This window comes from Bombina bombina, chromosome 3 (assembly GCF_027579735.1).
Source record: "Bombina bombina isolate aBomBom1 chromosome 3, aBomBom1.pri, whole genome shotgun sequence".
NCBI classification, from domain to species: domain Eukaryota; kingdom Metazoa; phylum Chordata; class Amphibia; order Anura; family Bombinatoridae; genus Bombina; species Bombina bombina.
The window spans coordinates 352,562,840-352,590,503 of record NC_069501.1 but is presented as its reverse complement, the minus strand read 5'-3'; the positions used below and the strand labels follow the sequence as shown (position 1 = coordinate 352,590,503).

The 27,664-nt window shown below is 37.6% G+C and overlaps 1 protein-coding gene across 2 annotated transcripts in view; it reads left to right on the top strand.

Moving 5' to 3' along the window:
* The window catches only part of RPGR (retinitis pigmentosa GTPase regulator), a 295,048-nt gene that overhangs the window by 229,473 nt on the left and 37,911 nt on the right, over window positions 1-27,664 (top strand). For both annotated transcript variants that reach the window (XM_053706468.1, XM_053706467.1), the window contains exons 14-15: window positions 21,439-21,633; window positions 27,270-27,306. In XM_053706468.1, coding sequence (XP_053562443.1) covers window positions 21,439-21,633; window positions 27,270-27,306 — 232 coding nt within the window. The remainder of the gene's footprint in view (window positions 1-21,438; window positions 21,634-27,269; window positions 27,307-27,664) is intronic.

The following is a 27,664-nucleotide window of genomic DNA, read 5'->3' as shown; positions in this document are numbered from 1 at the left end:
GCAATGCTGCCCCCTGCAGATTTGCGGCCAATCGGCCGCTTGCAGGGGGTGTCAATCAACCTGATCGTATTCGATCAGGTTGATTTCTGTCCTCTGCCTCAGAGCAGGCAGACAAGTTATAGAGCAGCGGTCTTTAGACTGCTGCTTCATAACTTCTGTTTCCGGCGAGCCTGAAGGGGCATCAAGCTCCATACAAAGCTTGATAAATCAGCCCCATATCTATAGAGGGACAGCAAAAACCTTGAAAGTTTAATATAAAATGTTTGATTTTGAATAGTGAAACAATTTTGCAGTATACTTCCATTATTTATTTTGCCCCTTTTAATGTAATTATCTCTGAAAATGGTGTCCTTTCTAATTCTTCGATCTGGAAAAGCTCCTTCTCAAGGCTATCACTGCTACATACCCTTCCCTAATTGGCTTTAAAAACAAACTAATGCAAAACAATGTACTGCATACTAACAATATGACTGTGGCAGCTTCAATCCCGAATTGGTTCCTCCTAACAAGGCAGTTGGTAGGTGGAATTAGGCTATTGGAAAACAAATGCAGCAAATAATATCTTAATTTTATTTAAAAATGCAAGACAGCTCAATTTCTTGTAATTCCAAGGTGTTTACTGTTCCTTTAACTGATTCCATCCAATTTGATTATTGCTCTCCTAAAGAAACATCTATTAGCTACTCATAAGCCTGAATTTTATATATTTGACATAAGCATTCTGTTTAATTGAAGGTTGACGACAGCCCCTACAAATACAGGTACAAAACCCATTATCTAAACAGCTTGGGACCTGAAGATGGTTTGAATATCTGAATTGTCTGGATTTCAAAATATTTGTATATATGCATCTGTAAAATGGGACATCTTTAAGAGGGGTTGGGAGCAAGGTGTAAAGAATATTTTATGTAATTTAGGCTATATTTACATGTCATAATTCCGTTTGGATTTTGGAATTCTGGATTTGGGGATCTGTACCTGTACAACCTCTGTCTGAATCTTTTGGTTATGAGGTTTTCTAAATGTAATGTGTATGATCATGGACATGGTGTGAGCATTTGAGTATTTTTCCAAATAATCCACTATCAAGAATTTGTTGTTCATGTATAGGAAACTGTACATATAAGGTATCTCACCCCAGTGAGGCTGCACATGATTTATCCTAGAGCAACCTCAAGATTCTGGAGGGTATGCGGAGGTGTGGGAACTATGACCAATATTTGGTAGTCATGTCCACATTTAAGGTCCTTTGTGAAAGAAAGAAATTTGGTGTACACACACCTCCTTCGAGACTGGTTCACCTTGATCCCCAATATGGAACTGTTAAACTACAGGCCTAAATACCCTTCTAAGATCAGGTTATACCTTTTGCAGGTTGGACTTAATAGCGCATGCTCCCTTATAGCTAGGAATTGGAAATCCACACATGTGCCCTCCCTATCCTTCTGGATAACCAAAACTTCAGAAATACTCTCACTTGGGGAATACGGTTTCCTTTGGACCTAGTCTGGCTTGAAGTAGTGTTCTGAACCTCCGTCATATAGTCCACGTGCGTACCTCCTTGTCTTCCCTCTCTCTCCATTATTTCTCTCTCCTTTTTTATTGTTTCCCCTTCTCCTCCTGATTATCCTTTGCTCAGTACACTCACTATCATCTTTGGAGCAATATCAGGTTTATCATGGCTGTGTTACAAGTTGAAAGTAAACATGTTTACTTGAGCGTAATTGATTTTAATGCACATCAGGATAGCTCAACCTCAGAGCTCAGGTTAAACTGTTAAGAGAGTCAAAAAAGTGTCACAAAACACATCAAAATTATATTAAAATGTACATTTACACTCATAATAACACTATCTAATAAAATGCACACAAAATTTGTAAGGGCTCAAAGATATGAGATCTTAGACTTTAGAAAAAAAATGGATTGCAAAGGGCTTTAACATAGAGATATATACATGTCTAAATATGTATGTGTGTGTGTATATATATATATATATATATATATATATATATATATATATATATATATATATATATATGTATATGTGTGTACATATGTATTTATGTATTTACAGACATACTGTATATACACATATAAACACAGAAATACACATATAGACATATATATGTGCATTGGAGCCCTTTGCGGGCAAGTAGCTGAAAACATGAAGAATCACATTTATACAATAGTGATATTTAATAAAGTGTCTAACTGTGTATTTATTGTAAATATTTCACATTTCAATGTTCTTCACATAAGGGAATATGTTCTAAGTATTTATAAATAGATATTCCTATATATATCTGTATATATCTATACCTATATATATTATAACAGTGTGTATAATCAAACAATAAAAGTTAAAAAAGAAGGACATGATAGCATACAACACCATGCACTATTGACATTAATTGTTTTATATATATTAAACCTTTATTTTTCCAGCGATGGAAAACTGTTTGTGTATACCCTGGTTTAAATTCAGGATTGCCCGTAATACCAAGCAGTTCCGTACAATGGGGATTAACATTAATTTTAGAACACATTAACTGCCATGCTTTAATAGTATCTTTAAATATTATCATATTAATATTTTTTTTAGGGAGTTTATTTAACTCTGTATGTAGTAAAGTTATCAGATTAAATGGAGCGGCAAGCTTCATTTCTGTTTCCTTAAATGTTACATAATCTTGGGATGTTATCCAATCTAATGCATTCTTAACTAAGGTTGCAATGTTGTATGTTGCAATATCTGGAAAGACTAGACCAGCTGCTAATTCTTCTCTTTGTAATTTATCTAACGCGATTCTTGGTTGTCTACTATTCCAGATAAATCTCGAGCATATTTTCCTAAAAAACTTTATATCAGCTTTGGTTAACAGCACAGGAATATTTTGAAGCAAATATAAAATCTTTGGAAATATAATTGTTTTAATCAACATTATTCTAGACATCAAGGAGATCGGTAAATTAGCCCAATCAGACATTTTCTTTTCAAAGTCTATAAATATTTTAGGATAATTTAACTTATAACATTCCTGTGGGTCTTTGGACATAATAATTCCCAGATATCTAATATGATCTGTTTCTTTAAAGGGATGATGTAACATGCAGTCCCCTGATTTATGTAACCACAACAGTTCTGATTTACCAAAATTTATAGTATATCCAGATATATCTCCGAATTGTCGAATTTCTTTTAATAATATAGGAAAGGTCCTATCAATATCACTCAGATAGATCAACAGATCGTCTGCATATAACGAGAGTACCATCTTTTGACCTGCTACTTGAATACCCGGTATAGAGTTCCTCAATAATATTGCAAAGGGTTCTATTGATAGATTGAAGAGTATCGGGGATAAAGGACACCCTTGACGGGTGCCTCGTTGTAAATTAAAGCTTTCTGATGTTGTACCATTGATATTAACTGCGAAGAGTGGTTTTTTATACAATATATTTATTAATTTTACAATATTATCTTTGAAGCCAAATTTGTATAATACCGTAAATAAATGATCCCAGCTAATAAGATCGAAAGCTTTTTCAGCATCAACCGACAATATTGCTGCGTCCAACATCTCACCCTGTTTCTTATACCTTAATTGGTTTCGAATATATTCCATTATCAACATTGTTTTTCTGATGTTCTTAACTGGGTTTCTACCTGGCATAAACCCTGTTTGGTTTTCATGTATAATATCTGATAATAATATCTGATATATGAGGTTTTAATCGATTGGCAATGATGGAGGTTAAAATTTTATAGTCGGTATTAAGTAGAGATATTGGACGATATGAGGCCGGATTTTCAGGGTCTTTATCTTTTTTAAGAATGAGAGAGATGTTGGACGCAGCAAAACCCACTGAGCAATCTATAGACTTTTGAAAATAACTGTTATATACATCCCGTAAAATTGGCATAACTTCTTCCGTTAGTATTTTATAAAATTCAGAAGGCAATCTATCTGGGCCAGGTGCTTTATTGTTCTTAAGTGTTTTAATCACCTCCTCTATTTCTTCCTTTGTAATTGGTTTATTGATATTCTCAACTGCCTCTTGTGTCAATTTAGGTTGATTTATTTTATCCCAAAATATGTTTTTAATTTCCTGGTCAATTGGGCTTGCCGAGTATAATTTTTTTATAAAATTCTAAAAATACTTTTTGAATCTCTCCATTAGTAGTAAATCTATCTACATCCCGCTTAATTGCAGCAATATTATTGCTAGTTTTAATTGTTATTATATGGGCAAGAAATTTAGCAGATCTTCCTTTAAAGCCCCCGCATAGTGCTTTCAGACGAGTTTCCTCCTCAATCATTTTTTGTTTCAAAAAAAGATCTCTCTGTGCTTTTAATCCTATATATTTATCCCTATGACTTTTATTGGGTAGTGCCGTATATACATTAAAACTATTTTTAACTGCATTTGAAAGTTGTTCATTCTGCTGTTTTGCTATTTTGCACTATAAGGTCATGGGATAATATTATATATGATCTTCTTCATACCTCAAAGAAAATGGAGAGAACCCTTCATAATGTTAAACCATATGAAAATATCCCTTTAAGCACATAAGGAAAGCTACTCGCATGATTTTGAGCTACTGTAGCTCTAAGTGATGTGCTCAGTACAAATGAACCCAAGACTGTATTTGTTGTAGGGGTTCCAATATTTAATAACAAAAATACAAATGTGTTAAAAACAAAGATTCTTTAAAAAGCAAAGTCCTTGCAAAATAAAAAGGCAATACATTTCCGTCACTCTAGAGTCCCAGTGGCTATCAACAGGCGACACTTTCAGACCTCCTTCCTAGATAGATATCAGAAGGGTCTGTTGCGACTTGATTTCATTATGCCTACCCCTCCTTGTGACTTTGCCTTTGTGACTGCTGACTCCTTTTTACCAACGAAAAAATAAATAAAAATTAGAATGATGTATTTATGAATAAAAAGAACATTCTTCTATGTGAAGAACAATGGAATGTGAAATATTAATATTTTCCTGTTGGGCTAGCGCACTTGAGAAAATACGATTGGGTTTGTGCGTGAGTAAGGGTGTTGACCCCACACACACACACTTTTATCATTTCATCAAAGTCTATGACAGAATACGTTAACGGGGTTGCAATATACTTACTAAGGCTATGGGCCCCATGTACTGAGCAATGTATTCTGCTTTTGAGCGGTCACCAGCTTCTTACCCTCTCCGCCACATCTAAGATATAAATCAGATATAAATCCCAAAATGTTTGTTTGTGATGACTGACAGGCAAGAGAAAGGGGAGACATTACACACGCAAGATCTTGATTGGGATCTCATTTGTCAACATTTATGGTGAAGTCACTGGCAGTATTTTTAATGTATAAGCTCTTTGTATTATTGACAGTGATGTGGCTTATATGTTTTTATTATCTTAAGAGGGTATTGTTGGAAAATTTAAGATGAAAGATATGCACAATAATTAAATTAAGATGTTCAAGATAAATGGAAAAGTTTTAATAAAAACACTAAACAATGTTGTTAATTTATGTATATATGGGACAAAAAAACTATGAAATGAAAGTCTACATTGCTAAGCTATACTTCTGCCACTTCCCTTATGTGCTAATACTTATAAAGCAGATGCATGGAATTAACAACACATGCTAAAAATACTATTATAACATGAGCCAGAAAAATGTAATTGGCACTTTAATAACATCAGTAGAAGTTATAAATGTGTGTGTTTTATGCTTTCTTTAGTCGTACTGCACTATTGTGTTGTCCCTGTGTATATATATTATATGTTGTTATTGATTTCATGATCTGGTAAAGGGTTGTCAACTTTAGTGCTCCAGAGGTTTTGGAACTACATTTCCCATGATGCTCTGATAAATTCAATTTAAACATATAGTAAAGTGACACATTTTTTGTCATACAGTTGAAACACAAAGTTTTTCGTTCATGATTCAGATAGAGAATACAATTTTAACCAACTTTCCATTTTAGTTCTATTTTTTAAATTTATTTCATTCTCTTGGTATCCTTTATTAAAGGAGTAGCAGTGTACTACTGTAAACTAGCTGAACACATAGGGTGAGCCAATAACATGAGGCATATATGTGCCACCAATCAGCAGCTCTTGGGCCTACTTAAGTATCCATTTCAACAAAGCATACCAAAAGAACAAAGCAAATTAGATAATAGAAGTTAACTGGAAAGTTGTTTAAAATCTCAAGCAATTTCTATGCACCAAATATGTAATAATATACAAGTGAAAAAAGTTTTTGCCACCCAATTTTCATAGTCAAACCCCAACCTGTAATAAAAGTTTTGGATACTGTCGCCGTTCATCCACTGCATCATATGTGCATTTTTTGAATGAGTCAAGATGAAGGGACTCATTTTCTGTCAGCTCTTAGATACCATAACTAACTTTTATTGCAAACAATCAGCTAGATTACGAGTTTTGCGTTATTAGTGAAAAAGCATTGTTATACTTAATAACGATGCTTTTTCACTAATGCTGCTATTACAAGTCTTGTCAGAATAGCTGCACCGCACACCTTTTTGGCCGTCATGCAACGTCAGTAGTGCACTTTGAAGAAAAGTCCTTTTGCAATGGGACTTCCATAGTGCCGGTATTACAAGTTTTGCTGTGAGGCCAAAAGGTGAGCGGTACAGCCTAAAATGACAAGATCCGTACTGCCATCTAAAGTCAGTAGTTATGAGTTTTACGTTACAAAGTTGTAGCATAAAACTCATAACTAAACTGTACACTAACACCCATAAACTACCTATTAACCCCTAAACCGAGGCCCTCCCGCATAACAAACACTATAATAAATGTATTAACCCCTAATCTGCCGCTCCGGACATCACCACCACTTCAAAAATATTTTAACCCCTATTCCGCTGCTTCTCAACATCGTTGCCACTATAATAAAATTAACCCCTAAACTGCCGCCCTCTTGCATCGCAAACACTATTAAACATTATTAACCCCTAATCTGCCGTCCGCCTTTAGCAGGGCATTGCCCCAAAGAAATCAGCTCTTTTTCTCCAACATTGGTGTGTCCGGTCCACGGCGTCATCCTTACTTGTGGGATATTCTCTTCCCCAACAGGAAATGGCAAAGAGTCCCAGCAAAGCTGGTCACATGATCCCTCCTAGGCTCCGCCCACCCCAGTCATTCTCTTTGCCGTTGCACAGGCAACATCTCCACGGAGATGGTTAAGAGTTTTTTGGTGTTTAAATGTAGTTTTTATTCTTCTATCAAGTGTTTGTTATTTTAAAATAGTGCTGATATGTACTATTTACTCTGAAACAGAAAAGGATGAAGATTTCTGTTTGTAAGAGGAAGATGATTTTAGCAGACAGTAACTAAAATCGATTGCTGTTTCCACATAGGACTGTTGAGATGAAGTAACTTCAGTTGGGGGAAACAGTTAGCAGACTTTTCTGCTTAAGGTATGACTAGCCATATTTCTAACAAGACTGTGTAATGCTGGAAGGCTGTCATTTCCCCTCATGGGGACCGGTAAGCCATTTTCTTAGTCAAAAACAAACAGAATAAAGGGCTTATTATGGGCTAAAAAACTGGTAGACATTTCTTTCATGTAATTAGCAAGAGTCCATGAGCTAGTGACGTATGGGATATACATTCCTACCAGGAGGGGCAAAGTTTCCCAAACCTCAAAATGCCTATAAATACACCCCTCACCACACCCACAAATCAGTTTTACAAACTTTGCCTCCTATGGAGGTGGTGAAGTAAGTTTGTGCTAGATACTACGTTGATATGCGCTCCGCAGCAGGTTGGAGCCCGGTTTTCCTCTCAGCGTGCAGTGAATGTCAGAGGGATGTGAGGAGAGTATTGCCTATTTGAATTCAATGATCTCCTTCTACGGGGTCTATTTCATAGGTTCTCTGTTATCGGTCGCAGAGATTCATCTCTTACCTCCCTTTTCAGATCGACGATATACTCTTATATATATATACCATTACCTCTACTGATTCTCGTTTCAGTACTGGTTTGGCTTTCTACTACTTGTAGATGAGTGTCCTGGGGTAAGTACGTCTTATTTTCTGTGACACTCTAAGCTATGGTTGGGCACTTTTATATAAAGTTCTAAATATATGTGTTCAAACATTTATTTGCCTTGTCTCAGGATGTTCAACGTTCCTTATTTCAGACAGTCAGTTTCATATTTGGGATAATGCATATGGATTAATCAATTTTTTTCTTACCTTAAAATTTGACTTTTTCCCTGTGGGCTATTAGGCTCGCGGGGGCTGAAAATGCTTCATTTTATTGCGTCATTCTTGGCGCGGACTTTTTTGGCGCAAATTTTTTTTTTTTTGTTTCCGGCGTCATACGTGTCGCCGGAAGTTGCGTCATTTTTTTGACGTTTTTTGCGCCAAAAGTGTCGGCGTTCCGGATGTGGCGTCATTTTTGGCGCCAAAAGCATTTAGGTGCCAAATAATGTGGGCGTCTTTTTTGGCGCTAAAAAATATGGGCGTCTCTATTGTCTCCACATTATTTAAGTCTCATTATTTATTGCTTCTGGTTGCTAGAAGCTTGTTCACTGGCATTTTTTTCCCCATTCCTGAAACTGTCATTTAAGGAATTTGATCAATTTTGCTTTATATGTTGTTTTTTTCTATTGCATATTGCAAGATGTCTCCGTTTGTCCCTGAGTCAGAAGCCACTTCTGGAAAAATGCTTAACTGAGTTTCAGTTCTACCAAAGCTAAGTTCATTTATTTTAAATGTTATAAATGTTTATGTTTAGCTATGGTTTGTATTAAGTTATTATGATATACTTTTACATGCAGATTCCATTAGTATTTATGCTTTATACATTTCCATTCTTAAGTACAAGAAATGTTTAGAAGATTTTTAAGAAATATTTTTTCTGATTAAGGCTTTGTCTGACTTTGCGCCTTCTAATATCAATTTTTAGGTCTTTTTCACTTCTTTTTTAATTATTGAAGTTTCAAATGACCAACAACATACTGATTTATCCTTCTCTGATGATGTTTTTTTCTCTTTCAGAAATTCTCTTCATCAGATATTGACACTAACAAATCTACTTTTTTATATACATTTTTTATTATTAAAGTACATTTGTTCTTTGTTGAAGAGGTGTTGATTATTTTGGATATTAAGGTAACTAGTTCTTTAAAACTAGCTGACACTATTTCTGCCTTTTTATTCTTCTGTGATTTCAGAGGTTTTCCTTCCAATTCCCCATACTAGGGAATGGAATAGGCTGAGAATTTTCTTTTATTTTTAAACTATATTCTTTGTCAGCAGTTAAATTTAATTTGGAGGGTTCTCCAATTTATTGGAGCTATCTCTACTCCTACTAATTATGCTATTGTTGTTATAGCAAAATAGTATTTATTTTCCTTTATATAGTTATATCTTATTTATGGAAAATTATTTAGTTTCAGGTACTTTTCTAAGTATCAGATTATGATTTATTTTAGCATTGTTAAAGGGACAACATTTACTAGACTAGGTGCTGTTGCATTTGTCTTGTTGTTTTGCATTTTGCAAGTCCTCTGTTTTGACTGGTCCTTTAAACTGGACTATCATGCTAATGACTTCATTTGTGTCTTCATTTTATTGAATATATTCGCAAATGAGGGTTAATCTATGTCTTTAGCTATTTTAGCTAGAAGAATTTTGTGTTTTTTAAAAAAGAAAAAAAAGAAAATCCATATTTCTTTTGTTCCAAGATAATCAATTATAATTGGATTCAATTCTTAACTGTTACTATGGGCTTCAAGATTGAGTTCTAAGACTAAACTTTAAGCTTATATTAGTTTGGTTGTTCTTATTAAGGAACAAATTCCTGAGTTCTTTCCCAAGTAACATGTTTATAATTGGGGTTCGAAATCAGCTCCCTAATATTGCGATGTACGTGCCGTATTCCAGCTTGGCTGGTAAGGGGCAGGTTAAGACTTCTTTGAAATTTATTTGGTTCTATTCTGTCAAAATTTCTTTGATTTTATTCCAGTAAGGCTAACACTTTCTTTCAGTGTGTTTCTGTCCTATATATTCTGGATACTGTTGAAGCATGGCTCAAGCGCTGCTCAGACCTGGAATCTTCTGGGGTATTTCTTCCAGTTCTTTTTCTAGGAACTGGGTTTTGGCGTTTTATTCAAACTATTCTGCCTTTTTTATGGTCATTGATAGCATTATTTGTTTTCATTAGATACAATAAATGCATATTCTTCATTTTTCTGTTTTCATTCAGATTATTTCCTGTGGATGCGGAATCTCATATGTTTCACTTGCTCTTCAGGACATAGTTAGAGGATCTTTTTTTCAAAATCTCTTGATTCCTCACGCAAGGGTCACCTTTTTTAGGTTTCCAGATGGTTTATGTCACTAGCTTTGTCTCTTATCAGACAAGGGACAATTTGATTTGGGTTCTGTCTGTCGGTACCTTTAGTCTCTATTATTTCCTTCAGTTGCTATATATGCATAGAAGTTTTAACAGCATTGGATTCAATTCCCTTTGCTCATTTTCAATGGAAAGATCCTTTCCAGCTTTTTATGAGTGTTGTTTCTTCAAGAACATGGTTGGAGGATCAATTAACCAAAAAGCTTGTTGATTCCTCAGACAAGAGTAACCTTTTTTAGATTTCCGTATAGATTCAGTATCCATGTCTCTGTTTCTGTTGGATTAGAGACGTCTGAAATTGGTTTCAGCTTATCGAAACCTTCAGTCTCAATCATTCCCTTCGGTAGCCTTATGCATGGATATTCTAGGTTCTTATGACTGCTGCATTGGACGTGTTCCCCTTTGCTCATTTTCACATGCGACCTCTTCAGCTCTGTATGCTGAACCGGTGGTGCCGGGATTATACAAAGATATCTCATTTAATATCTTTAAAACCGATTGTTCGACACCCTCTGACGTGGTACAGACCACCATCGTTTAGTTCAGGGGGCTTCTTTTTTTCTTCTTTTTTTCTTCCAACCTGGACTGTGATCTCAACAGATGCAAGTCTGACAGGTTGGGGAGCTGTATGGGGGTTTCTGACAGCACAAGGGGTTTGGGAAATCTCAGGAGGTGAGATTTCCAATCAATATTTTGGAACTCCGTGCAATTTTCAGAGCTCTTCAGTCATGGCCTCTTCTAAAGAGAGAATCGTTCATTTGTTTTCAGACAGACAATGTCACAACTGTGGCATATATCAATCATCAAGAAGGGACTCACAGTCCTCTGGCTATGAAAGAAGTATCTCGAATTCTGGTATGGGCGGAATCCAGCTCCTGTCTAATCTCTGCGGTTCATATCCCAGGTATAGACAATTGGGAAGCGGATTATCTCAGTCGCCAAGCGTTACATCCGGGCGAGTGGTCTCTTCACACAGAGGTGTTTCTTCAGATTGTTCAAATGTGGGGACTTCCAGAAATAGATCTGATGGTTTCTCATCTACACAAGAAACTTCCCAGGTATCTGTCCAGATCCAGGGATCCTCAGGCGGAAGCAGTGGATGCATTGTCACTTCCTTGGAAGTATCATCCTGCCTATATCTTTCCGCCTCTAGTTCTTCTTCCAAGAGTAATCTCCAAGATTCTGAAGGAATGCTCGTTTTTTCTGCTGGTGGCTCCAGCATGGCCTCACAGGTTTTGGTATGCGGATCTTGTCCGCATGGCTTCTCGTCATCCGTGGACTCTTCCGTTAAGACCAGACCGTCTGTCATAAGGTCCTTTTTTACCATCAGGATCTCAAATCCTTAAATTTAAAGGTATGGAGATTGAACGTTTGATTCTTAGTCAAAGAGGTTTCTCTGACTCTGTGATTAATACTATGTTACAGGCTCGTAGATCTGTATCTAGGATGATATATTATCGAGTCTGGAAGACTTACATTTCTTGGTGTCTTTCTCATCATTTTTCCTGGCATTCTTTTAGAATTCCGAGAATTTTACAGTTTCTTCAGGATGGTTTGGATAAGGTTTGTCTGCAAGTTCCTTGAAAGGACAAATCTCTGCTCTTTCTGTTCTTTTTCACGGAAGGATTGCTATTCTTCCTGATATTCATTGTTTTATACAAGCTTTGGTTCGTATAAAATCTGTTATTAAGTCAATTTTCTCCTCCTTGGAGTTTGAATTTGGTTCTGGGGGCTCTTCAAACTCCTCCGTTTGAACCTATGCATTTACTGGACATTAAATTACTTTCTTGGAAAGTTTTGTTTCTTTTGGCCATCTCTTCTGCTAGAAGAGTTTCTGAATTATCTGCTCTTTTCTTGTGAGTCTCCTTTTCTGATTTTTCATCAGGATGAGGCGGTGTTGCGAACTTCTTTTTAATTTTTTTCCTAAGGTTGTGAATTCTAACAACATTAGTTGAGAAATTGTGGTTCCTTCATTATGTCCTAATCCTAAGAATTCTAAGGAGAGATCATTGCATTCTTTGGATGTTGTTAGAGCTTTGAAATATTATGTTAAAGCTACTAAGAATTTCCGAAAGACTTCTAGTCTATTTGTTATCTTTTCCGGTTCTAGGAAAGGTCAGAAGGCCTCTGCCATTTCTTTGGCATCTTGGTTGAAATCTTTAATTCATCATGCTTATGTCGAGTCGGGTAAATCTCCGCCTCAAAGGATTACAGCTCATTCTACTAGGTCAGTTTCTACTTCCTGGGCGTTTAGGAATGAAGCTTTGATTGTTCAGATTTGCAAAGCGGCAACTTGGTCTTCTTTGCATATTTTTACTAAATTCTACCATTTTGATGTGTTTTTCTTCTTCTGAAGCAGTTTTTGGTAGAAAAAATACTTCAGGCAGCTGTTTCAGTTTGATTCTTCTGCTTATAATTTCAGTTTTCTTCATTATAAGATTTAAACTTTATTTTGGGTGTGGATTATTTTTCAGCGGAATTGGCTGTCTTTATTTTATCCCTCCCTCTCTAGTGACTCTTGCGTGGAAGATCCACATCTTGGGTAGTCATTATCCCATACGTCACTAGCTCATGGACTCTTGCTAATTACATGAAAGAAAACATAATTTATGTAAGAACTTACCTGATAAATTAATTTCTTTCATATTAGCAAGAGTCCATGAGGCCCACCCTTTTTTTGTGGTGGTTATGATTTTTTTGTATAAAGCACAATTATTCCAATTCCTTGTTTTTTATGCTTTCGCACTTTTTTCTTATCACCCCACTTCTTGGCTATTCGTTAAACTGATTTGTGGGTGTGGTGAGGGGTGTATTTATAGGCATTTTGAGGTTTGGGAAACTTTGCCCCTCCTGGTAGGAATGTATATCCCATACGTCACTAGCTCATGGACTCTTGCTAATATGAAAGAAATGAATTTATCAGGTAAGTTCTTACATAAATTATGTTTTTTATGGGCTAAATCGATTGCTTTATTTGTGCATATTATTCAAATTTAGGCTAACAATTGACATTTATAATCTTGGGGAACGTTTATAAAACGGCAGGCACTGTATTGGACACCTTTTTCAGTCAGGGGGCCTTTCTAGTCATAGACTGAGCCTCATTTTCGCGCCACTAATGCGCAGTTGTTTTTTGAGAGCAGGGCATGCAGATGCATGTGTGAGGATCTAAGAATCTCTGAAAAAGCTTTTAGAAGGCATCATTTGGTATCGTATTCCCCTCAGGGCTTGGTTGGGTCTTAGCAAAGACTGTATCTGGGACTGTATAGGGGTTAAATTGAAAAACGGCTCCGGTTCCGTTATTTTAAGGGTTAAAGCTCTGAAAATTTGGTAATTTTTGAACAATTCCTTCATACTTTTTCACATATTCAGTAATAAAGTGTTTCTGTTTGAAATTTAAAGTGACAGTAACGGTTTTATTTTAAAACGTTTTTTGTGCATTGTTGACAAGTTTAAGCCTGTTTAACATGTCTGTACCTTCAGATAAGCTATGTTCTATATGTATGAAAGCCAATGTGTCTCCCCATTTAAATTTATGTGATAATTGTGCCATAGCGTCCAAACAAAGTAAGGACAGTACTGCCACAAATAATGATATTGCCCAGATGATTCCTCAAATGAGGGGAGTAAACATGATACTACATCATCTCCTACTGTGTCTACACCAGTTTTGCCCATGCAGGAGGCCCCTAGTACATCTAGTGCGCCAATACTTATTACCATGCAACAATTAACGGCTGTAATGGATAACTCCATAGCAAATCTTTTATCCAAAATGCCTACTTATCAGAGAAAGCGCGATTGCTCTGTTTTAAACACTGAAGAGCAAGAGGACGCTGATGATAATTGTTCTGTCATACCCTCACACCAATCTGAAGGGGCCATGAGGGAGGTTTTGTCTGAGGGAGAAATTTCAGATTCAGGAAAAATTTCTCATCAAGCTGAACCTGATGTTGTGACATTTAAATTTAAATTAGAACATCTCCGCGCACTGCTTAAGGAGGTGTTATCTACTCTGGATGATTGTGACAATTTGGTCATTCCAGAGAAATTATGCAAGATGGACAGGTTCCTAGAGGTTCCGGTGCACCCCGACGCTTTTCCTATACCCAAGCGGGTGGCGGACATAGTAAATAAAGAGTGGGAAAAGCCCGGCATACCTTTTGTTCCTCCCCCTATATTTAAGAAATTATTTCCTATGGTCGACCCCAGAAAGGACTTATGGCAGACAGTCCCCAAGGTCGAGGGGGCAGTTTCTACTCTAAACAAACGCACTACTATTCCTATCGAAGATAGTTGTGCTTTCAAAGATCCTATGGATAAAAAATTGGAAGGTTTGCTTAAAAAGATTTTTGTACAGCAAGGCTACCTTCTACAACCAATTTCATGCATTGTTCCTGTCACTACGGCAGCGTGGTTCTGGTTCGAGGAACTAGAAAAGTCGCTCAGTAGAGAAACTCCATATGAGGAGGTTATGGACAGAGTTCACGCACTTAAATTGGCTAACTCTTTTATTTTAGATGCCGCTTTGCAATTAGCAAAATTAGCGGCGAAAAATTCAGGGTTTGCTATTGTGGCGCGCAGAGCGCTTTGGCTAAAGTCTTGGTCAGCGGATGTGTCATCCAAGACAAAATTACTTAACATTCCTTTCAAAGGTAAAACTTTATTTGGACCTGATTTGAAAGAGATTATTTCAGACATCACTGGGGGAAAGGGCCACGCCCTTCCACAGGATAGGTCTTTTAAGGCTAAAAATAAGCCTAATTTTCGTCCTTTTCGCTAAAATGGACCAGCCTCTAATTCTGCATCCTCTAAGCAAGAGGGTAATGCCTCACAACCCAAACCAGCCTGGAAACCAATGCAAGGCTGGAACAAGGGTAAGCAGGCCAAAAAGCCTGCCACTGCTAACAAGACAGCATGAAGGAGTAGCCCCCGATCCGGGACCGGATCTGGTGGGGGGCAGACTCTCTCTCTTTGCTCAGGCTTGGGCAAGAGATGTTCAGGATCCTTGGGCGCTAGAAATAGTTTCTCAAGGTTATCTCCTGGAATTCAAGGAACTACCCCCAAGGGGAAGGTTCCACAAGTCTCACTTATCCTCAAACCAAATAAAGAGACAGGCATTCTTACATTGTGTAGAAGACCTGTTAAAGATGGGAGTGATACACCCAGTTCCAATAAAGGAACAAGGAATGGGATTTTATTCCAATCTGTTCGTAGTTCCCAAAAAAGAGGGAACGTTCAGACCAATTTTGGATTTGAAGATCCTAAACAAATTTCTCAGGGTACCATCGTTCAAAATGGAAACTATTCGAACGATTCTACCCACCATCCAGGAAAGTCAATTTATGACTACCGTGGATCTAAAGGATGCGTACCTACATATCCCTATCCACAAGGAACATCATCAGTTCCTAAGGTTCGCTTTTCTGGACAAACATTACCAGTTTGTGGCTCTTCCATTCGGATTAGCCACTGCTCCAAGGATTTTCACAAAGGTGCTAGGGTCCCTTCTAGCGGTTCTAAGACCAAGGGGCATTGCAGTAGTACCTTACTTGGACGACATTCTAATACAAGCGTCGTCCCTGTCAAAGGCAAAGGCTCATACAGACATCGTTCTAGCCTTTCTCACTTCTCACGGATGGAAGGTGAACAAAGAAAAGAGTTCTCTGTCCCCGTCAACAAGAGTTCCCTTCTTGGGAACTATAATAGATTCCTTAGAAATGAGGATTTTTCTGACAGAGGTCAGAAAATCAAAACTTCTAAGCTCTTGTCAAGTGCTTCATTCTGTTCCTCGTCCTTCCATAGCGCAGTGCATGGAAGTAATAGGATTGATGGTTGCAACAATGGACATAGTTCCTTTTGCACAAATTCATCTAAGACCATTACAACTGTGCATGCTCAAACAGTGGAATGGGGATTATACAGACTTGTCTCCAATGATTCAAGTAGATCAAAAGACCAGAGATTCACTCCGTTGGTGGCTGACCCTGGACCATCTGTCCCAGGGAATGAGCTTCCGCAGGCCAGAGTGGGTCATTGTCACGACCGACGCCAGTCTAGTGGGCTGGGGTGCGGTCTGGGAATCCCTGAAAGCTCAAGGTCTATGGTCTCGGGAAGAGTCTCTTCTCCCGATAAACATTCTGGAACTGAGAGCGATATTCAATGCTCTCAGAGCTTGGCCTCAACTAGCAAAGGCCAAATTCATAAGGTTCCAATCAGACAACATGACGACTGTTGCTTATATCAATCATCAAGGGGGAACAAAGAGTTCCCTGGCGATGAAAGAAGTGACCAAAATAATTCAATGGGCGGAGGATCACTCCTGCCACTTGTCTGCGATCCACATCCCAGGAGTGGAAAATTGGGAAGCGGATTTTCTGAGTCGTCAGACATTTCATCCGGGGGAGTGGGAACTCCATCCGGAAATCTTTGCCCAAATAACTCAATTATGGGGCATTCCAGACATGGATCTGATGGCGTCTCGTCAGAACTTCAAGGTTCCTTGCTACGGGTCCAGATCCAGGGATCCCAAGGCGACTCTAGTAGATGCACTAGTAGCTCCTTGGACTTTCAACCTAGCTTACGTATTCCCACCGTTTCCTCTCATTCCCAGGCTGGTAGCCAGGATCATTCAGGAGAGGGCCTCTGTGATCTTGATAGCTCCTGCGTGGCCACGCAGGACTTGGTATGCAGACCTGGTGAATATGTCATCGGCTCCACCATGGAAGCTACCTTTGAGACAGGACCTTCTTGTTCAAGGTCCATTCGAACACCCAAATCTGGTCTCCCTCCAACTGACGGCTTGGAGATTGAACGCTTGATTCTATCAAAGCGTGGGTTTTCAGATTCGGTGATAGATACTCTGGTTCAGGCCAGAAAACCTGTAACTAGAAAAATTTACCATAAAATATGGAAAAAATATATCTGTTGGTGTGAATCCAAAGGATTCCCATGGAATAAGATAAAAATTCCTAAGATTCTCTCCTTTCTGCAAGAGGGTTTGGAGAAAGGATTATCTGCAAGTTCTATAAAGGGACAGATCTCTGCGTTATCTGTCTTACTACACAAAAGACTGGCAGCTGTGCCAGATGTTCAAGCATTTGTTCAGGCTCTGGTTAGGATCAAGCCTGTTTACAGACCTTTGACTCCTCCCTGGAGTCTAAATCTAGTTCTTTCAGTTCTTCAAGGGGTTCCGTTTGAACCCTTACATTCCATAGATATTAAGTTACTATCTTGGAAAGTTTTGTTTTTGGTTGCAATTTCTTCTGCTAGAAGAGTTTCAGAGTTATCTGCTCTGCAGTGTTCTCCTCCTTATCTGGTGTTCCATGCAGATAAGCTGGTTTTGCGTACTAAGCCTGGTTTTCTTCCTAAAGTTGTTTCTAACAAAAATATTAACCAGGAGATAGTTGTACCTTCTTTGTGTCCGAATCCAGTTTCAAAGAAGGAACGTTTGTTACACAATTTGGACGTTGTCCGTGCTCTAAAGTTCTATTTAGAGGCTACTAAAGATTTCAGACAAACATCTTCCTTGTTTGTTGTTTATTCTGGTAAAAGGAGGGGTCAAAAAGCGACTTCTACCTCTCTTTCCTTTTGGCTTAAAAGCATTATCCGATTGGCTTATGAGACTGCCGAACGGCAGCCTCCTGAAAGAATCACAGCTCACCCCACTAGGGCTGTGGCTTCCACATGGGCCTTCAAGAACGAGACTTCTGTTGATCAGATATGTAAGGCATCGACTTGGTCTTCACTGCACACTTTTGCCAAATTTTACAAATTTGATACTTTTGCTTCTTCGGAGGCTATTTTTGGGAGAAAGGTTTTGCAAGCTGTGGTGCCTTCCGTTTAGGTGACCTGATTTGCTCCCTCCCTTCATCCGTGTCCTAAAGCTTTGGTATTGGTTCCCACAAGTAAGGATGACGCCGTGGACCGGACACACCAATGTTGGAGAAAACAGAATTTATGCTTACCTGATAAATTACTTTCTCCAACGGTGTGTCCGGTCCACGGCCCGCCCTGGTTTTTTTAATCAGGTCTGATGAATTATTTTCTCTAACTACAGTCACCACGGTATCATATGGTTTCTCCTATATATATTCCTCCTGTCCGTCGGTCGAATGACTGGGGTGAGCGGAGCCTAGGAGGGATCATGTGACCAGCTTTGCTGGGACTCTTTGCCATTTCCTGTTGGGGAAGAGAATATCCCACAAGTAAGAATGACGCCGTGGACCGGACACACCGTTGGAGAAAGTAATTTATCAGGTAAGCATAAATTCTGTTTTCCTGGAAAAAATAAATACAAACACCCCCAACAGTAAAACCCACCACCCACACAACCAAACCCCCCAAATAAAAACCTATCTAAATAAACCTAAGCTAACCATTGCCCTGAAAAGGGCATTTGGCTGGGCATTGCCCTTAAAAGGGCATTTAGCTCTTTTACATTGTCCAAACCCTAAGCTTAAAATAAAACCCACCCAATAAACCCTTAAAAAAACCTAATACTAACCCCTGACGATCCACTTACAGTTTTTTGAAGACCGGACATCCATCCTCATCGAAGCCGGAAAAACTCTTCATCGAAGCCGGCAGAAGTCTTCATCCAGGTGGCATCTTCTATCTTCATCCAGACGGCATCTTCTATCTTCATCCATCCGGCACAGAGCGGGTCCATCTTCAAGACATCCTGCGCGGAGCATCCTATTCTTCCGATGGTCAATGTAGAATGAAGTTTCCCTTTAAGGTACGTCATCCAAGATGGCGTCTCTTACATTCTGATTGGCTGATAGAATTCTATCAGCCAATAGGATTTAAAGGGTAAAAAATCCTCTAGGATTCAATGAAAGCTCAATCCTATTGGCTGATTGCAACAGCCAATAGGATTTTTTACCCTTTAATTCCTATTGGCTGATAGAATTCTATCAGCCAATTGGAATATAACGGACACCATCTTGGATGATGTACCTTAAAGGGAAACTTCATTCTACGCTGACCATCGAAAGAAGAGGATGCTCCGCGCCGGATGTCTTGAAGATGGACCCGCTCCGCGCCGGATGGATGAAGATAGAAGATGCCGTCTGGATGAAGACTTCTGCCTGTTTGAATGAAGACTTCTGCTGGCTTCGATAAGGACTTCTTCCCCCTTGGATGAAGACTTCTGCCGCCTGGATGAGGATGGATGTCCGGTCTTCAAGAACTGTAAGTGGATCATCGGGGGTTAGTGTTAAGTTTTTTAAGGGTTTATTGGGTGGGTTTTATTTTTAGCTTAGGGTTTGGGCAATGTAAAAGAGCTAAACGCTTTTTTAAAGGCAATGCCCATCCAAATGCCCTTTTCAGGGCAATGGTTAGGTTATTTAGATTTTTAGATTTGGTTTGGTTGTGTGGGTGGTGGGTTTTACTGTTGGGGGTGTTTGTTTGTTTTTTTTCAGGTAAAAGAGCTGATTTCTTTGGGGCAATGCCCCGCAAAAGGCCCTTTTAAGGGCCATTAGCAGTTTAGTGTAGGGTAGGTTTTTTTTATTTTTGGTGGGGGGGCTTTTTATTTTGATAGGGCAATTCGATTAGGAGTAATTGGTTTTTATTTTTGATAATTTCGTTTTTTATTTTGTGTAATTTAGTGTTTATTTTTTTGTAATTTAGATAATTGTATTTTATTAATTTCATTTATTTTATTTTATTGTAATGTTAGGTTTTAGTGTAAGGAAGGTTAGGTTTTATTTTACAGGTAACTTTGTATTTATTTTAACTAAGTAGTTAGTAAATAGTTAATAACTATTTACTAACTAGTCTACCTAGTTAAAATAAATACAAACTTACTTGTGAAATAAAAATAAAACCTAAAATAGCTACAATATATCTATTAGTTATATTGTAGCTAGATTAGGTTTTATTCTACGGTAAGTATTTAGTTTTAAATAGGAATTATTTAGGTAATAATTGTAAGTTTTAATTTGATTTATTTTAATTATATTTAAGTTAGGGGGTGTTAGGGTTACGTTAGGGTTATGCTTAGGGTTGGGTTAGGTTTAGGGGTTAATATATTTATTTAGTGTTAGTGATGTTGTAGACCAAAGGTTTAGGGGTTAATAACTTTAGTATAGTGGCGGCGACATTGGGGGCGGCAGATTAGGGGTTAATAACTTTAATGTAGGTGGCAGCGATATTAGGGGCAGCAGATTAGGGGTTAATAACATTATGTAGGTGGCAGCGATATCGGGGGCGACAGATTAGGGGTTAATAACTGTAATGTAGGTGGTGGCGATGTTGTTTAGACATGGTTTTTATGTTAGGGTGTTAGGTTTAAACATAACTTTTTCTTTCCCCATAGACATCAATGGGGCTGTGTTACAGAGATTTTGTTTCCTTGATTGCAGGTGTTAGGCTTTTTTTTTGTCGGCTCTCCACCTTGATGTCTATGGGGAAATCGTGCACAAGCACGTCAAAGCAGCGCTTGTATTTGGGTGAAGCATGGAGCTCAACGCCACCATATCGCCCGTGCAAGCCTGCTTTTTGTAAACTTGTAATAGCAGCGCTATAGGGAGGTTAAATTACGCCGCTTTTGTGGTGGTCGTTAATTTCCCTATAGCGTTTAAAACTCGTAATCTGGCTGAATGTTCTTATTAAACATGGTCCATAAAATTTTGAACTAAATAGCTGTGCCTTCACTCTTCCTCTCTATATTTTACCATCTGAAATATGTCTTGTTCATTTATATGATATTGGAACAACTTCTAAAGAAACGGACATACGAAATAAGGTAATTGTTAACATCTATATTAGTTTTAATAGTTTTAATATTAAATTTAATTTGGTAAATATTTTAAATTACATGTCGCAGGTATATTTTAATACAGTATAATATTTATTTCTACCACTTCAACTGAGTTTTTTCTCTGTATACCTTCTACATGTCCTTTAAGTAAAGTGGTAGTAGATAAGCTTCTTCTGAAAATTGCAGAATATACTAGGCGTGCAAATTTTGTAGATAATGATGTTAACATTTTTCTGATTTTTTTTTTTTTTTTTTTTTTTAATTTTCTGTGAAATAGGAACAAGACAAAGATGAAGAGTCTGAAGAAGAGAGCGAAGAAGATGAGGCAGAAGAGGAAAGTGACAATGAAGAAGAAGAAGGTGAAGATGATGAAGCTGATGATAATGATGATGATTCTTCAGGCGATAAAAAAGAAGTTAAAACACCTGCAAATAACGATAAGGATACAAAGACAGAGGAGCAGGAGAAGCAGGTAACATTATGGCCTTATTTAGATTTGCAGTTCAATTTGCTATTATCTTTAAAAAAAATATCTATTTATTTATATATATATATATATATATATATATATATATATATATATATATAAATAAACCACACCCCTTTACTTTACCTAGATAAGAGCTACCACCCTCCCTTCTCCATTCCTAGTTTCTGTCCATAGGACAGACAGGACTAGGTTCCCTCACTGGATCTCACCTGGTAAGTTTATGTGGAGGCCATCAGACTATGTTTTCCACTTCGCTGCTCACACTTTCACTACTGATGGGATATCCTTGATGACAGAAGTTGTGCCTTATTTCCCACTTCTGTTAAATGAATATGGGAAATCCATTTTCTTATTGCTCCGGTGGGCGCCATCATTTCGGCATAGGAAGTGATCCATGGCCCGGCATTGGATCACGTCATGGAGTTAACATGCAAGTGCGGGGACCATCTTTAAATTCCTTGGGAGATGCCCAGTTATGCATCCTCTGTGGCAGCTGTTGTAGCAACTGTTTCAGTATCCTGTCTGTTCCTCAATACAGGATATTTTTTATTTTTGCAGTGAAAGATGCCCTCTTTCTCAGATTGAGCCATCTGCTCCTGTGACTGTTGGCAGGATTTGCAAAGTTTGCTGCCTGCAGAGAAAAGAATAGGCTTTTTTTCAGGGCCGTGTGTATGACTTTTATTCTTTGCTGCTCTATTTGATTTTAAATTTCTTTTTCTGTATTTCTACCTTGCAACCCTGATCACAAATTTGAATCTGTTTCTAAAAGACTTATACTCTGCAGTAAGTCCGCATTTGAAAATAAGAATGTGTTGCAATTGTATTGGATAAATGTTTGTTGGTGTATTTGCTCCCAATCAAGATTATGCTCCTCATGAAATGTCTTCTGTGCAAGATTATGACCTTTTCGGAAGCTTTTTACTTTGAATGTATCAGACTTGGGTATTAAAAGCAAACATTCTACATCTGCTGTTGATTGGTATATTGGTAATGTTCCTTTGCCTGTTGAATGCCTAGTATCAAAATCTATGTCAAAATTGTTCTTGGAAGAATTTGCAAAAACTGAGTAGCAATTGGTTATCCCTGATAATATTTTTAAGGCTTATCTCTTGTCTTGATCCTTAGTGGGGCGTTTTCAGCTCCCCCTTTAAAGTAGATGCTCAGATTACTCGCCTATCTAGGAATATACTTTTTTCCCCACTGAAGAATCAGGGGTTTGGGTGGTGCTATAGATAAAAAGATGGAAAATAGTTTAAAGAAAACCTTTTTATTTCATGGAGCCATGTGCCATCAATTACTGGATATGTTTTTAGTAATTAAAGCAACTGAGAATTTGTTAACAACTTTTGAGCAATCACTTGAGTTTTTGATGAAAAAGTAACTTTTGTTTCAAATATGCATTAATTGTTAAACATTTATTCTGAAGTTATGCATGATAGGCTATGCCTTAATGCTCAAGGTATGGTAGCAACTAATTTAGCAAGATGCATATTATGGCTTAGGTTGCGGGATGCAGATACTGCTTCTAAACTAAATCTTTTGAATCTACTATTTGATACAAATGTTTTGTCAGAAAATTTGAATAATTAATTGCAAAAACAACTGGGTTAAGTGTCCTTTTCGTCCTCAAACTTAAATATATAGAATTCTAGGTTTTTATTCCAGAATATTTCTGGTAAGGAAGGACAAAGCATGAAGACTAGTTCTGTATTTATGAGCACTAAATCCTTTTCTGAAGCCACTAAGATTCAAAATTCAAAATGGAGTCCCTTCTGACAGTTTTTTCTCTAGTTCCAAAAAGAGCTTTTCTACTGTGCCAGATAAATGTGCCTCTAGAAAATAGGTAAAAGTGCATGAAATGTTTAATTGTCCACAGTGAGCTGCTCCTTGTGAAATGTGGACTTGTCCACAAATAATCTTGGTTGAGATTCTGTGACTGATTTACATCCTTGGCATCATGCTTGCACTGCCTAGTTTGGGCTCATCTACTGGAAGCAAAATTGCTAGAGCTATGGTAAACACAGTGGACGGAGCTGCTGAAAGCAAAGTACCTGCACCTTCATAGCCCACCGGCTATTAGTAGGAACATGTTTACATGCTTCACATAGTCTGGGGACATATATTTATACACCATACATCGCATACTAGCAGTTTATAGCACTTATAACAAACTGATTTTTGAGGTAACCTGCGTTAAATTGAGCACGGTCAGCTTTGCACGCTCGGTTTTATCTGAGCTATGCACAGCAATTCTATTAGAGAAGTGAGTGCAATATCTCCTTTATGTTTTTATGACGTTGCAACTTTTATTAAACAGTTTTTAAGTTTATATTGCATTTGATAACATCATTCAAACCACCACCTTCCGTTAAGCAGTGTTGCTGACTCTATACCTGGGATCCGTGAGCTGAGACACTGGGAGATGCTAGCAAGCGCTACTAAGCACAATTGAGTGTTGCCACACTTGTTAGTGCTTCATTCATATTGTACACACTGATATACAAGTGTAACTGTACTGCACGGTGCCTTCTCTTTTGTATCATTTTTTTAATAGATCGGCTTGGTGTGTATAAAGAAGAGCAGCCTGGGACTGGAATGAACATTTCAGTGCACACTTTGGATTGGATGAAGGAGCCATAGTGTTTGGTACTATTGTGTGTCCCCTTTCCCACTTGTTGTTTGGGTTCATCTATTTTATTTTTGTTGGATATTTATCATAAGGTCTGGGAAACTTTTTTTGTGCGATTTTCTTGCAAAGGTTACCATTGAAATTCTTTTAGTATTCCTAGAGTTCTTGAGTTCATGCAGGAAGGTGTAGACAAAGGTTTATCAGCTAGTTTACTGAAGAGTTAGATTTTGTCTTTTTCTGTATTATTTCATAAGAAAATTGCTAACATTCCTGACTTTTAGGCCTTTGTTCAGGCTCTGATCAGAATAAACCATTTATTTGTCCAGTTTCTCCTTCTTGGAATCTGGTTCTTTTTCTTCTAGCTATTTCTTTGGCTAGCAGGATGTCTGCGTTTTCAACTTTGTAATGCAAACCTCCTTTTTTGATTTTTCATTGCGCTAGCTATTCTTTTCTTGCTAAGGTGCTATCTACAGATACTGTCAATTAGGAAATTGTGGTTCCTTCTTTTTGTACAGCTCCTAAGAATTCTAAGGATGTTGTAAGAGCTCTAAAATATTATGTGGACACCAAAATAGATTTCAGACGTTATTCTTCTTTATTCTTTTTGTTTATTTTTCTGGGCTTTGCAAAGATCAGAAAGCTGTGGCTGCTACTTTAGCAGCTTGGCCTAAAGGGTCAGTCTAGTCAAAATTACAATGATTCAGGTAATTTTTTCTTTGTGCTCTTGGTATTCTTAGTTGAAAGCTAAACCTAGGTATGCTCATATGCTAATTTCTAAGCCCTTGAAGACTGCCTCTTAGCCCAGGGCATTTTGACAGTTTTTCTCAGCTAGAGAGTGTTAGTTCATGTGTGCCATATAGATAACATTGTGTTCACACACGTGAAGTTACCTAGGAGTCAGCATTGATTGGCTAAAATTCATGTTTGTCAAAAGAACTAATATAAGTTGGCAGTCTGCAGAGACTTAGATACAAGGTAATCACAGAAGTAAAAAGTGTATTAATATAACTGTGTTCATTTATGCAAAACTGGGCAATGGGTAATAAAGGGATTATCTATCTTTTTAAACAATAAAAAAATTGTTGTAGACTGTCCCTTTAAGGCTTTACTTGGCAATGCGTATTTGGTTGCTGGGAAACTCCCCCTGAGCGCATTACTGCTCATTCCACTAGAGCAGTTGCTACTTCTATCTTTCACAATGGGGCTTTCATTGATCAGATTTGTAAGTTGTATCACTTTGATGCGTATGCTTCTTATGAGGCAAGTTCTGTGGTTTGTAGTGCCTGAATAGTAATGTTCTGCCTTCACTGTTAGTCCCCCCTGTTCATGGTGGTCTCTTGGACTCTTATCATCATTTTTTTTTTTTTTTTAGGTGGCGACAGTACTTGTTTTGTACTTCATTGCCCGTTTTACCTTTCCTGCTTTTCTTTTTTCCTCATCTACTTGGCTATATGTATGACTGAGGATCATTATTTTGGGGGTCTCTTTTGTCTCCTCCTAGTGGTCAGGAGGATAATAGCATGTGGACTCTCACCATCATGAAATAAATTAATTTATCAGGTAAGCATAAATTTAGTTTTTATGTTTAAAAATGGCGGTGATAATATATTAAATTCTCATCACAGCTGTAATTGTCCTTACCCAGTCCACATGTCCATTCCATGTTTTTGTTTTCATAACAAGTTATTTTAGAAGATAAATTAAAGGGACAGTCAAGTCCTAATTTTTTTTTTTTCATGATTTAAATAAGGCATGTAATGTTAAACAACTTCGCAATTTACAGTCATCACCAATGTTGCTTTATTCTTTTGGTATTCTTAGTTGAAAGCTAAACCTAGGAAGTTAATTTGCTAATTTCTTAGACTTTGAAGACTGCCTCTAATCTGAATGCATTTTGACCACTAGAGGGAATTAGTTCATGCGTTTCATATAGATAACATTGAGCTCATGGACTTGAAGTGACCTAGGAGTGAGCACTGATTGGCTAAAATGCAAGCCTGTCAAAATAACTGAAATATGGGGGCAGTCAGCAGAAGCTTAGATACAAGATAATTACAGAGGTAAACATTGTATTATTATAACTGTGTTGGTTATGGAATGGGTAATAAAGGGATTATCTTTCTTTTTAAACAATAAAAATTCTGTTGTTCACTGTCCATTTAAGAATTCTCTGCATTAAATTCCTATTCACAACAATGCTAAACTTTTCAAGATTGATCTGACAGTTTACACATAGTGGATACGTTAATGACTAGTATATGTATTGCAATCTGCAACAATCTAAATTACTGTACAGCTTTCTAATTAGATAATGTTTTTTACATTCTTGCAAATTTTAATACCAATATGCATTTTCCTTCCATAAGGCAGGTAGAGTCCACGACTTCATTCCTTACTGTTGGGAAATACAACACCTGGCCACTAGGAGGAGGCAAAGACACCCCAGCCAAAGGCTTAAAAATCCCTCCCACTTCCCCTATCCCCCAGTCATTCTTTGCCTTTCGTCACTATAGGAGGTAGCAGAGAAGTGTCAAAAGATTTGGATAGTCCTGTAATGGGTATGTTCCCTTCAAGAAAGGACTGGAGTTTTAAGTAATCATGTCAACCTCTCAGTGAGAGTATTGATGAAAGTTAGAGTCTGGAGATGCAGGGAAAGTTTTTCTGCAAACCCATCCAGACTGCTGCCTAACAGCTCCCGGGCAATCAGTGTTGACGAGTTTCACTGCTTGCTGTTACACACTCAAGTCCATGTACTGTCATACTTGAGAGGCTGTGTCTGTTCCACAGCATGGATCCTGGAGGTAAGATCGTTTTATATATACTCTTTTGCTATACAGGGTCACAGTGTGGCTCCTTTATACCTCGATAGGATCAAGGGTTAATATCTCCTTCAGGGAGATTATTTGAACAGCAAGGGGTTATTTATAACTGCTATTATGTGAGAGTTTTCTAATCAGATACCAATATGCATTTTTTTCTTTTTTTTTAGGAGAAGACACCTGTAATTAAAGATGGGATGGAACATGGTATGAATTGAATTTTACATTCTCACATTCTCATTTAAGCACAAGTACATGTTTAAAAAGTCAATGCATTATTATTTTAATTTTATTAAACATTATTGAATAATGTATGTATAAAAATGTCAGCGGGTATTAGATGTAATTTTTTTTTCCAGAATGGGATTTGCCTTAGCATTCATTAAAGGGACCCAACTAACTTCTCCATGAGCAGCCATAATTCCTACAACTCTAAGACATAAATGTTCCACTTAAACTGATTTTTTTATTATCTTACCCATCCACAGGAATGTTTGGTATATACACTCTAAGCATTCTGACCTTTCTTCAGTTCAGTTATGTCAATGATGGGATTCCCAGTGTC